Source organism: Artibeus jamaicensis, unplaced genomic scaffold (assembly GCF_021234435.1).
Source record: "Artibeus jamaicensis isolate MK-2021 breed Jamaican fruit bat unplaced genomic scaffold, CSHL_Jam_final contig_332, whole genome shotgun sequence".
Classification (NCBI taxonomy): Eukaryota; Metazoa; Chordata; class Mammalia; order Chiroptera; family Phyllostomidae; genus Artibeus; species Artibeus jamaicensis.
In genome coordinates this window covers 20,881,711-20,895,400 of record NW_026521788.1, presented here as the reverse complement: position 1 = coordinate 20,895,400, position 13,690 = coordinate 20,881,711, and the positions used below count along the sequence as shown (strand labels likewise).

The following is a 13,690-nucleotide window of genomic DNA, read 5'->3' as shown; positions in this document are numbered from 1 at the left end:
GTTAGGGACAAGCAAGAGGCAATAGATCCATGCATCTATCACACACTGATGTTTCTCTCCCTCTCTTTCTCTTGCCCCTCTCTCTAAAAGAAAGAAATAAACTCTTTTAAAAAGTGGATATCACCCAATTTGTGTTGAAGATGGTTCATAATAGAAACCACCAAACACATACAATGAACTAATAGAGAAAAACGTGTTACTCTACCTGGGTAATGTTTCATCAAATGCTCCAACAGTGAGTCCTGGGTTACTACAATCTGAGCAGCATTCATGTCAGATATAGCACAGCAAAGAACTTCAGCCAAAGGTATAAACTGTGATTGGACTATTGGATTCATTTGCACTGGAAAGACATCACCTAAATTTGAGATTAAAAAAGAAAAAGGTGATAAATTTGATAAAATTTAAAATATCTGGAATTAGTGAATCAAGAATCTTTATAAAGACTGAATAGCAGGTGGAATTGCTATTCTTTCCGCGGTACTCAGAATCTGTTAACATGACATGCATAAGAATAGAAACTGTAAAAGAAAAAAGCTTACATTAAAGTCCCTACTTTTAAGAAGTATGTAGTATTTGTCAGTACAAGAAAAAGTTTCTAGCATTGGCTGATGTGGCTCAGTGGATTCACCGCTGGCCTGTGAACCAAAGGGTTACTGGTTCAATTCCCAGTCAGGGCACATGCCTGGGCTATAGGCCAGGTCCCCAGTAAGGGCTTGCAAGAGGCAACCACACATTGATGTTTCTCTCCCTCCTTCTTCCTCCCTTCTCTTGTCTCTAAAATTAAATAAATAAAATTATTTTAAAAATTTTTAAGTTTGAAAGGCACAAAGTGCTATCATAGTTCAGGTCAGACAATACCTATATGACAATTCACATATTTCGAAGCACTTTTTGCCCTGGCCAGGTAGCTCAGTTCGTTAGAGCACTATCCTGATACACCACAGTTGTGGGTTTGAGCCAAGTCAGGGAACATACAAGAACCAACTGATAATGCATAAATAAGTGGAACAACAAGTTGATGTTTCTCTCTCCTTTCTATTCTATCTCTAGAATTCAGCTAGCATTTTAAAATAGGTTTTAGTTATTTATTTTTTTTGAGAGTGCAGAAGGGAAAGAGAAACAGAGGGAGGGAATATATCAATGTGCTAGAGATACATTGATTGGTTGCCTCTCCCACACCCCCAACTGGGGACCTGGCCCCCAACCCAGGCATGTACCCTGATTGGGAACTGAACCAGCATCTGCTTCACAGGCCATCGCTGAATCCACTGACCCACACCAGCCAGGGCAATAATGTTTTTTAATCATTTTTCAGTCCCAGCTGGTGTGGCTCACTTATTTGGAGTGTCATCCTGTAAACTGAAAAATCACAGATTCGATTCCCCATCAGGACATATGCCTGGGTTGTGGGTCTTATCCCTGGCTGGAGCAAGTACAAGACACAGCTGCTCAATATTTCCCTCTCCCGTCTATGTTTCTTTCCTTCTTTCTCTCCCTCCCTTCCCCTGTCTCTAAAATCAATAAGCAGGTCCTTGGGTGAGAGGAAAATGGAAAAAGAGCATTCTTCAGCCCTGGTTGGTATGGCTCAGTTGCTTGCAGCAGCATCTGGTAGACCGAAGGGTCACGGGTGTGATTATCCTATGGGTCAGGGCACATACCTAAGTTGCAGGTTCAATCCCCTGTAGGGGAGAGTAGGAGAAGGCAACCATTCGATGTTTCTCTTTCCCTCCCCCCTCTCTCCCACACCACTCCCCTCTCTCTAAAAGCAATGAAAAAAAAAGTCCTCAGGTGAGGATAAAAAATTATTTAAAAAGCATTTTTATTAGCTCTCTGAGACAAGCAGGGATGGCATTATTTCTTTAAAATATATACAGGCAGAGGCAGGGGGCAGTAGGAAAAGGGCAGGAGGGGTGGCAGCAGCGCTGGAGCACTCCTCCAGGGACCTCAGTTCAGGGGACTGAGCCCTCCCTTCCCTCCAAGTCCCAGAGCCCACATCTCTGGGGCAGTGGCAAGGGCTGTGAGACTTTGTCTGGGAAAAATCATTACAGCTAAAGCAGGAAAAACACCAATTCAGGTATTACACAAATACCAACGAACACCAAAGGAAGACCAAGAACACCCTGGATTATGAATGTGAAAGATCTTATGTACAAATACACGTGCCCACCTTCACTTTCAGAGTAACTGTTGGTGACATAACCTGCACAGGTGAAGGTACAAGAAAGAAGCTGGGAAAACACAGAGCTGCAGAGGCTGCCATAAGCATTTTGAAAGTTAATGAAGGTATTTGCATGACCCTTTAATGCCTTATCTTTCCAAGCAATCAGAGAACCTGGCTCTCTCATTCCTTACAGGACCTGACTGTTCATCAAAGTTGGAGACTTCCTGAATATGCCTCTTCCCAGGAGGGAGGCCCTGCTCATCAGAGAGAATATACCACAAGGTGCAGGATACAGTCCTTTATGGAAACTGGAAAGGCGACATCAAAAAAAAACAAGCCAGGAGAAATGCTGCTGAGAAGTTTTTTCCCAAAGTCGGTAATATTTCTCTAGAGAAACACATTTGTTTTTTTTTAAATAGATTTTATTTATTTATTTATTTATTTTTAAAGAGAAGGGAAGAGAGCAAGAGAGAGAGAAAGAGAGAGAGAGAAACATCAATGTGTGGTTATCTCCCTTGTCCCCCCTACTGGGGACCTGGCCCGAAGCCCAGGCAAGCACCCTGACTGGGAATAAAACTGGCCACCTTTTGGTTTGCAGGCTTGCAGTCAATCCACTGAGCCACACTAGACAGAAGTGAAAACCACATTTCTTTAATAAATGTAGTAGAATATTATTTTTTTAAGAATTTACTGCCCTGGCTGGTGTAGCTCAGTGGATTGAGCATGGACCTGCGAACCAGACTATCGTGGTTCGATTCCCAGTCAGGGCACATGCCTGGGTCGCAGGCCAGTTCCCAGCAGGGGACACGTGAGAGGCAACCATACATTGATATTTCTCGCCTCTTCTTCCCTTCCCCTTTAAAGATAAATAAATAAAATCTAAAAAAAAGAATTTATTTATTTTATCTTTAGAGAGAGAGAAAGGAAGGGAGGGAGAGCAACACTGATGTGAGAGAAAAACATCGATCAGTGACCCCAGCAGGTACCCTGACTGGGGACTGAACCTGCAACTGAGACATGTGCCTCAACTGGGAATAAACTGGCAACACTTCGTTTCTCAGAATAATATCCAACCAATGGAGCCACATCAATAAGGGCAGTACAATATCCTTTAGGATGCACTTGGCGCTTGTTGAGAAATTCTCCTAGTGAAAAGACCAGCCTACTCAAAAGAAGCCTCCTCAGTATTCAAAATAGAGACTACATCCATCTGCTTCGGGAAATCACCAAGGAACAAGGTTTTAATACAACATATTTGGGACTTCCTCCAAGATGGAGGCGTAGGTGAGAACACTTTTCATCCTCGCACAACCAAATCTAAAAACAACAAAGTTTTAACAACAATAAACAACCAAACCACACAGAAAATTGAATACGGAGTCCGGAAATAACGGACCACTCAGCTAAACCGGTGAGAGGGGTGAAACCAGCAGTGGAGCCAGTCTGTGCACAGGCAGCTGGGGGCGCGGATCCTAGGTGCGGGCTAGCTAGGGGCAGAACCCAGGGAAGAGGCACTGCTGGCTGTCTGCAGGCGGTCGCGCATTTGCAGGCAGATAAACCAGTGAAGAGGCGAGTGTTGAGACAGATCTCGCAGGCCCCAGCGACTGGTGCAGGTCAGCAGACTCGCACATTTGCGCTTGGATAAGCAGGCAAAGGGCGGGGAGGAGCGTAGGCAGACTAGGCGAGCGGAGGGGACCACCATTGCTCCCTCTCTGACCCCGCCCCCACATACAGGGTCACAAACCTGTGACCTGGGTGGCCCCGCCCCAGTAAACACCAAGGCGCATCTCCTCGTAGGTTACAGGCATGAACAGATCAAAACATGGCTCAAGAACAACTCAGAGCCCCAGAGCCAATACATCTAAGAGATGAAGAAATAGCCAAACTTTCAGATGTACAGTTCAAAACGCTGGTGATCAGGATGCTCACAGAACTGGTTGGTTTTAGTCACAAATTAGAGGAATATATGAAGGCTAAACTAATCGAAATGAATGGAAATGAACAGGAAACCAATAGTAATGGAAAGGAAACTGGGACTCAAATCAAGGGAGTGGACCAGAAAGAGGAAAAAAATTACCAAACAGAAAAGGATGAAGAAACAAGAATTCAAAAAAATGAGGAGAAGCTTAGGAACCTCCAGGACATCTTTAAACGTTCCAACATTCGAATTATAGGGGTGCCAGAAGGGGAAGAGGAACAGCCACCAGTGGAAAACTTATTTGAACAAATAATAAAGGAGAATTTCCCCAATCTGGCAAAGGAAATAGACTTCCAGGAAATCCAGGAAGCTCAGAGAGTCCCAAAGAAGTTGGACCCAAGAAGGAACACACCAAGGCATATCATAATTACATTAGCCAAGATTAAAATGAAGGAGAGAATTCTAGAAGCAGCAAGAGATAAGGGGACAGTCACCTACAAAGGAGTCCCCATCAGACTGTCAGCTGATTTCTCAAAAGAGACCTTACAGGCAAGAAGGGGCTGGAAAGAAGTATTCCAAGTCATGAAAGCCAAGGACCTACAACCAAGATTGCTCTATCCAGCAAAGCTTTCATTTAGAATGGAAGGGCAGATAAAGTGCTTCTCAGATAGGATCAAATTCAAGGAGTTCATCATCACCAATCCCTTATTATATGAAATGTTAAAGAAACTTACCTAAGAAAAAGAAGATAAAAAGTATAACATGAACAGTGAAAGGACAGCACACTCACAGTTATTAAGAACCACACCTAAAACGAAAGCAAATTAAGAGGATGAAGCTAGATCAGGAGTGAACCATAGAAATGAAGATCACATGGAGGGTTAGCAACAGGGGAGTGGGAGAAGGAGAAGGGGGGAGAAGGTACAGAAAATAAGTAGCATAGGCAGTAGATAGAAAATAGATAGGGGGAGGGTAAGAATAGTAGGGAAAACATAGAATCTAAAGAACTTGAGACACTTGTTCATGAACTAAAGGGGGGAGGATGGTGGGGGAGGGGTGTGCAGGGTGGAGGGGAATGGAGGAGGAGAAACAAAACAAATGTAATGGCATAATCGATTAAAAAAAAGTTTAGAAAATACAACATATTTGGCTATAGAAGAACTGGGTGCCAATGACAGTATCAGTGTCTTGCTGAACTGTCCAGCAGTCCCATCGCTATCAGGGCTCTGGGATCTCCAGAGTGACGCTCAGAGTGATGCCATTCACAATGCTTTGCAGCACTTAAAAAAGATAATAACCGAAAGAAAGTAAACTTGGAGCAACTTAGAAAACACCCTTCAGCAGCACATACACAGTTCCTCTTTCACCCCTTCCCAAGTAAAACATTTACTGTAATATTTGAGGTTGTGTGTTGTTTATAAATCTCTTTCATAGATTCCATCGATACTACACATTTAATTATGTCTTAGTTATTTAACTCTTTTTAAATGGCTTCAACTTTGTACTGGTATATTGTACTTAAAAATTTTGTACCATAGAGTGTAGTACCCATTTGAAAATGCCATGTGCAAGGAAGAAAGAAACTGCATGTTTATTAATGATGATGATGATGGCAATGATGAAATAAAACTGCTAACAGCAGTCAAAAAATAAAATATATAAAACCATAGAAAGCTCAAATAATTGTCCCAAGGTCTAAAAGCAGGTAAAATAACAGAAATAGGTCTTCTGACACCTAATCCCAGTATTTCATCATTCCACACTTTTCCTGATTGGAACGATGAAGACTTGAACTCTCTTTGCCATATCTACTGTGAGGATGAAGACCATTCTCAGCAGTCAGACTATTGACATTCTAGAAAATGTCGCGATCACTGTGAAGGGACACAGAGTTACTATGAAGGGCCCCAGAGGCACCCTGTGAAGGGACTTCAAACACATCAGTGTGTAGAACTCAGACTCCCTGGAAAGAAAAGGAAGAGGCTGCATGTTGACAGATGGTGGGGAGATAGAAAGTTGCTGGCCAATGTTCACACCATCTGCAGTCACGTACAGAATAAGACCAAGGGTGTCAGTTACCCTGGGCTTCAGTTACAAGATGAGGTCTGTGTATTCTCACAGAGTCACTATTCAGGACAATGGTTCTTGTGTTGAAATAAGAAATTTCTTGGGCAGAAGATACATGTGCAGGGTTTGGGTGCAGTCAAGCACTGCTTGGTAGGTATCTGAAGCCCAGAAAGATGAGTTGATTGTTCAAGGACATGACATTGAATTTGTACCAAATTCAGCAAGCTACAACAGTTGAAAACAAGGATATCAGGAAATTTTTGGATGGTATGTTTCTGAAAAAGGAACAGTTCAGCAGGCTGACAAATAACATCTAAGTTGTCCGTCCAGCTATTGAAACAGCAACACACCAGGTGACTCCTCAGAAATATCTGTGATATTCTTAAAATGCAATAAAAGCTATGTGTTGGGGTAAAGGAAAAAAGAAGACTTTAAAAAGAAAAGGACAGAAGTGTTTTCCAATTAGCAAGAAGACATGGAGTAAAACCATGAAAGAAGGAAAATAAAAGGTATGTAAGAGCATGGGTAGAGTTACCCTCGGTTAGACACAGTTTAGCCTTATGTCTGAACAAAATGGAAGATAAGGCTGGGAATGTAAGCTGGACCAAATTGCCTTTCCTCCTTACCAACTTATTTATGTTCTTCTTAACTTGCCATTACTTGGGTTGAGTTTTAGATTCTATTGGACATCTAAGGGAACCCCTCAATTAATTGGAAATAAAAGACTGGACTCAGGAAAGAAATTTGGGGGTCAACTAATAGAGATGAGATTTGAAGCTAAGGAGTAGAATCAGTTCTTTAATAGAAGAGTAAAGAGTAAGTACCGAGGAGCACTTAATAAGGAACTAATCTACATTTAAGAGAGAGTAAAAATAGTAACCCACAAAAGAGGGAAACCAGGTGGACTTCCACCAAGATGGAGGAGTAGGTGGAAACATTGTGCCTTTTTGCACAACCAAGTTTAAAGACAACAAAGTTTTAGTAACAGAAATGCAGCCAAAACATAGAAAATTGAACTATACAGAAGTTCAACAACAACAAACTGTTCAGCCAGTCCGGTAAGAGGGGTGGAGCCAGCAGTGGAGTGGGGTCGGGCCTGAAGGATCCCCTGGACCGACCCAGGCACTCAGACAGCCATTGGCGAGTCCCAGGTTTGGGGTAGCAACAGGCAGACCCAGTGAGGGCGCAAGGCGGCAGGCTGACTGTGGTCACACATTCACGCGCAGATAAACCAGGCGAAGGATCGAGCAGTGAGACAAACAGCGCAGCCCCCAGCAGCGGGAAGAGGCAGAGGGACCGCTATTTTCCCTCTTTGACCCCACCCCCACATACAGCGTCACAACCTAGCAACTGAGTTGCCACACCCTCGTGAACACCTAGGGCTCCGCTCCTCATACTTAACAGGCGCCAACAGACCAAAACATGGCTCAAGAACAACTCAAAGCCCCAGAGCCGATAATTCTAAACGATGAAGAAATAGCCAAACTCTCAGATGCACAGTTCAAAACACTAGTGATCAGGATGCTCACAGAACTGGTTGGTTTTAGTCACAAATTAGAGGAACAAATGAAGGCTAAACTAATTGAAATGAAGGGAAACGTGCAGGAAACCAATAGTAATGGAAAGGAAACTGGGACTCAAATCAAAGGAGTGGACCAGAAGGAGGAAAAAAAATTACCAAACAGAAAAGGATGAAGAAACAAGAATTCAAAAAAATGAGGAGAGGTTCAGGAACCTCCAGGACATCTTTAAACGTTCCAACATTCGAATTATAGGGGTGCCAGAAGGGGAAGAGGAACAGCCACCAGTAGAAAACTTATTTGAACAAATAATAAAGGAGAATTTCCCCAATCTGGCAAAGGAAATAGACTTCCAGGAAATCCAGGAAGCTCAGAGAGTCCCAAAGAAGTTGGACCCAAGAAGGAACACACCAAGACACATCATAATTACCTGATCCAAGATTAAAATGAAGGAGAGAATTCTAGAAGCAGCAAGAGATAAGGGGACAGTCACCTACAAAGGAGTCCCCATCAGACTGTCAGCTGATTTCTCAAAAGAGACCTTCCAGGCAAGAAGGGGCTGGAAAGAAGTATTCCAAGTCATGAAATCCAAAGACCTACAACCAAGATTGCTCTATCCAGCAAAACTTTCATTTAGAATGGGAGGACAGATAAAGTGCTTCTCAGATAGGATCAAATTCAAGGAGTTCATCATCACCAAGCCCTTATTATATGAAATGTTAAAGAAACTTACCTAAGAAAAAGAAGATAAAAAGTATGAACAATATGAACAGTGAAAGGAAAGCAAACTCATAGTTATTAAGAACCACACCTAAAACAAAAGCAAACTAAAAGGACAGCTAGATCAGGAGAACCATAGAAATGAAGATCACATGGAGGGTTAGCAACAGGGGAGTGGGAGAAGGAGAAGGGGAAAGAAGGTACAGAAAATCAGCATAGACGGTAGGTAGAAAATAGATACTGGGGAGGGCAAGAATAATAGGGGAAATATAGAATCTAAAGAACTTGAGACATGTGGACATAAACTAAAGGGGAGGAATGGTGGGGGAGGGGGTGTGCAGGGTGAAGGGGAATGAAGGGAGGAAATAGAACCACTGTAATGGCATAATCAATAATATATATATTTTTTAAAAAGCCCTGGCAGGTGTAGCTCAGTGGATTGAGCACGGGCATGTGAACCAAAGATCGTGGTTCAATTCCCAGTCAGGGCATATGCCTGGGTTGCAGGCCAGTGCCCAACAGGGGCCAGTTCCCAGCAAGGGATGCATGAGAGGTAACCATACATTGATATTTCTCTCCCTCTTTCCTTCCCTTCCCTTCTAAAGATAAATAAAATTCTTTAAAAAAGAGTTTGCTTGCTTAAGCTTGAATGTTTAAAAAAATTTTTTTAATTAATAAAAAACAAACTAAGGAAACCACGGTAATAAGGGAAGAAGAGAGCAAACCAAAAATATGAGGGGAAAAAATACATCACAATGAATAGCAAAACAACAGTGTCAAATGTTGAAAAGAAATCAAAGTGGTTGAGGGGGAAAAGGGGCTATGGGATTTCTCGATCAAAAGATGACAATGGGGACTTTCAAAAGATCCATTTCCATAGAAATGAACACAAATTAAATTCAGGTTGAAGGGAAGGGAGTTGGTGAGGAAAAAGTGAAGTCAATGAATTTCCTTCCAGGCCAGGGTTTCTCAATGTTTTGGGCCAGATATAGGGTGACCAACTATCCCAAAACGCCCTAGTCACCCTAGCTGGATAATTATTTTGTTGTTCGGTCTTGTGCATTGTAGTGTTTAGTATTGCCCTTGGACTCTACCTGCTAGGTACCAGTAGTATCTCCCACATTTGCAGCAACCTAAAATGTCTGTATTGGCAAATGTCCAGGGGATTAAAGGTGCAGGTAGAAGGACTAGCTTAGCATTGGGCAAAATATTACTTCATCTGAGACTTGAGGGGGAAAAATGAAGGTGGAAGAAGACTGGAAATATATTGAGGCATAGATGAGAAAAATTGCACAGCAAGGTTATTTGATCTCTATAAAGTTAGACAGGAAGAGGAAAAATAGGAATGACAACATGAAGGATGGAAAGAAAGTTTGAGGAGCTGTTCTTGGAGTATATTAGGAAATTAAAAAAAAAAAACATGAAGATTATGAAGAAGCCCTGAGTTTCAAGGTGGTTTAAGTGTGGTGAGGGCCACAGTGCTTCTGTAAGTTTAACGCGCATACGAGAATCATTGTGGGATTGTGCTAATAATGCACAGATTTTGATTCAGAAGGTCTGAAGCGGAACCTGTGATTCTGCCTTTCTAACAAGCTCCCGGGTGATGTCCATTCTTTGGAGCGGCAGGAGTGAGGGTGTTAATGACTGCAATGTTAAAGTAGCTGACCATTCAACAAATAAACATGGCCCTGGGACTACAGGGGGAGTGAAGTGTAGCCAGAGGGAAGCCAAAGAACTGAGAAAACTTTGGCCATACATATACTGCAGAGACAGTTCAGAAGCTGGTACACTGCACTGGTAGCTGAGGGGGAAGGAAGGTGGTGAGGACTGGTGGGTGAGAAGGGTTGCAGCCCACGCTGGTGAGCAGCCCATAATACCCATTGTATCTGCACAAAGATAAAAGACTTCCCTCAGGAAACGGATAAGCAGTGTGCTGTTATACCTCACTGGTCTGTTTTCTTGTTTACTTAAGCTTCTCAGTCTTAGCCTTGGAAGGGCAGAACACAGGGCAGAACTGTGCTGTGACGTCCCAGGGAAGGATCTCTTGGTGTGCTTGTGGCCATCCTATTGGATTCTGAGAGGCCGGGATGAATGGCTAATCAATTAATTAACATTTCGAAGGGCAGTGATGAGAGATGGTGCCCTGAAGCTGTCCAAGTGGGATGGTAACTGCCTTAAACTCAAAATCCTCCTAGAACACTACCTCTAAGCTAACGGTAACAAGGCTCTCTCCTTAACCTCATCTCCTCTTTGCTTTTCTTCTTCTCCTCCACATGAGATTTACTTTCTTCTCTTTCAGCTCCCTCCTCAACCAGACAAAACATAAAATTAAAGTGCACTTTCAGATATTTGTATACTTCTTTAACATAACTCTATGTGCCTACTTAAAATAAGTGACTCTAAACTTTTATATATCTTTCTTCTTCATCTCCCAAAACTGTGACTTTTTTCTTGTATGTTATCTTAAGTTGGTTGCTTTTCCCCACTTCATGTAGACTAGAAGTCCATAATTCAAACAGGAGGGGGGGAAGCTCCCCTCTCTTAGAAAGATATGGCCTAAAAAGTACTGGAGTAGAGGGCAAAACCTAAGAAGGCCTTGCTGAATCACACAATACACGTTCAAGCCTCACCTCGCCACTACTCTAACCCTAGTCACTTTGAACTTTGAAATGGGGGGAGGGGGAGGGGCAGGACATACCAGTGGCAGCTCTTTTCTCTGCAAACCAAACACAGGAGTTGTTACTGAGGTCCATTATTTGGGGCTCTACTATGCCTTTGGGCTAGACCTGAAGCAGCCCATTTTCTAGTTCAATCCTTAAACCCGGTCCTCTTTTTGTAGGAAAACTTACAATCAAAATAGATTTTCCATGGGGCCAGGGGTAGGGGTGCATGGGATGTTCCTATATGTTTCTTTGCAACCTCTTGTAATATCCATAATTATTTCAAACTAAAAGTTAAAAAAATAGATTTTTCAGAATGCACTCTGTTTGGTTGGCAAGAAGAAATGCACGAGAAATAGAACTTTTTTCTTCCATTTAAAAAATCCCAGACAACTTCTTAAAAAGAATCCTAACGCTGCTTGCCAAATCCAAAGACACTCTTAGAAATTGTGTTCATAATTCCTACTAGTGCGGGGAATGCGTATTTCATTTTTTTTATTTTATGTATTTTTTATTTTTAAATGTATTTTAAATTATAGGTAACATTCATTATTAGTTTCAGGTGTCATAATAGGGATTGAACATTTATATACCTTAGGAAGTGATCACCGTAAGAGTAAACACATTGACTACAAACTAGGAAGACAACTTATTTTTTTCTTCTCCTTAAAATTAATACAACGGTAAGTCAGCTGCATTTTAGAGAACATGCCAAATCGCATTTAACCTCTGCTTTGGAGCTCCCTTCTAGACAAAGCTTAGTAGTTTCTCAGTACATTTCCTTCACAGCCTTTGCTAAGTTATGTCTGCAGGTGCATAAATCAAGAGTTTCTTATGCAGGAAAGCAGAGTGAATCCGGACATGGGAGCATCTGTGACAGATGCAGGAATTATTTTCAAGCTACAGCCACAGTTTGTTTTGGTTACTTCTGCTTTTCTTGGGGTTTTGGAATACAACAACTAAAATATAAAAATTAACATTTTGTGTCCAAAAGCCCACTTACAGATTTCACAATCAGAGAAGGCCGGCCCTGTGGTTTTAGCCTCAACTACTAATGTAAGTGAAGAGCACCCTTATGTTCAGGCCTGCTACGGACCTCTGACCCTTGAGAAGGAGCAGGGATCAGAAGGCTAGGAGAGGCTGGCGGGCAGAGTAAACAGTTCACAGCAATGCTCTCTGTTTACACAGCCTGGTACTCTTGGGTTCTGCGGAAATTGGAAAAGTGTTTAGGCTGAAAGACTGGTTTCACGAAAAATATCAACAAAGCAGAACCACACAGATTTGTGCTTGCTGCATTTAATGACACCTTTTCTGCAAAGAAGATTTTTATTAACTTACTGATATCTTGCTGCATTTCCAAAGGATTTAGTTGGTATATAAAATTTGTTTAAATTTCTAAATTGTGATAAGGCAAGTTATGAGTTTTAAAACAGTTAATTTTTATAAGTCTACTTTTCGGGAGAAAAAAATAGTGTAAATTAAATGTATGCAACATGTAGATGCCCAACCAGCAAATGAAAATATAGAATTCTTAACTATCAAAACTGAGAAAGTAAAGTCCAGGGCAGGCCCTTTTAGCTTGGGATTCTAAAACAGTGAGTAGAGTCAGCCTCTTGCATGAGGGACATAAATTCACGTAACCCTAGGCAATTAATCTCTGCCCCCTGGAGCCTAATGACAGTGGCCTAAACAGCCTTTGGCCAATAGGAGCAGAACCCTAGAAAAGTGTAGCTTGATCTTGGAGTTGGTGACAATAATTCCATAATAATCTGGTGCAGTCAAAGATCTCATGAGAATTCTGAGGAAAGGGGGTGGTTTCTTTATGTTAGAGCACAATGAATGCCCGTTCCTGGCTGTTTTCTAGCAGCAAAGAAAAGTGGCTGAAAGAGTCATTTCCTGGCTGGTTCATGAGGTGTGAATACTCATGCCCCAAGGTGAAACAGCAAGAGGTACATTCAGGACAAATACAGACACAGCAAGGCCGTTCACCAGACCCAGAGAAAAGAGCTGAAGTGTACCAAGCAAACCCTCCCCGAGCTGTGGTACTGGGGGAAGCTTCAACCAGGGATACTGGACTCCTGCATCTGCCAGTTACAGAGCATCGGTTGGAAGCGTTAGTATAACTAAAGCAAGCCTAAGCTCTTCACGCTCATAAATGGGAAGCACTGGTGTCAGCAGAGGGCTTGTCTGGCAGGGTTATTTTCCTCAGGGTTGGGGTGGGGACGGAGCAGTACACGCCAACAGAAGAGTAAGGCAATGCCAGGGTTCAAACGCTTTCTCTCCACGCCTTAGAGGTGATTGATTATCAATTAGTTTATGGCAAGGTTTTGTATCGTGACCATTTTAGAGGCAACAGCCAGATGCAAAACAGACATGTGACCTCAGGTCTCCAAGTGAGAAAGGCAGAACCCACATCAATTTACAGTCAGCCTGGCCCATCCTGTGTTTGCTTTGTCCACTGAGAAAACCCTTGAAATATTTTTATCACAATTGTGTTTCTTTTTTTTTCAAACGTCATACACAAAGCTATTTACTGCTATATGGTTGTTGTCATTATAGCAAAAGACTAAAGGAAAAATGAAATATTTGTTTATAAAGAGGACACTGGTGAAATGAGCAATGGCAAACACCGTGGTGCGTT

At 42.2% G+C, this 13,690-nt stretch overlaps 1 protein-coding gene and 1 pseudogene across 2 annotated transcripts in view; one reads left to right on the top strand and one right to left on the bottom strand.

The window, feature by feature from the left end:
• Positions 1-13,690, bottom strand: part of STOX1 (storkhead box 1) — a 64,533-nt gene that overhangs the window by 8,117 nt on the left and 42,726 nt on the right. For both annotated transcript variants that reach the window (XM_037130474.2, XM_037130476.2), the window contains exon 2: positions 206-358. In XM_037130474.2, coding sequence (XP_036986369.2) covers positions 206-358 — 153 coding nt within the window. The remainder of the gene's footprint in view (positions 1-205; positions 359-13,690) is intronic.
• Positions 1,584-5,393, top strand: LOC119038174 (interferon-inducible double-stranded RNA-dependent protein kinase activator A-like; annotated as a pseudogene).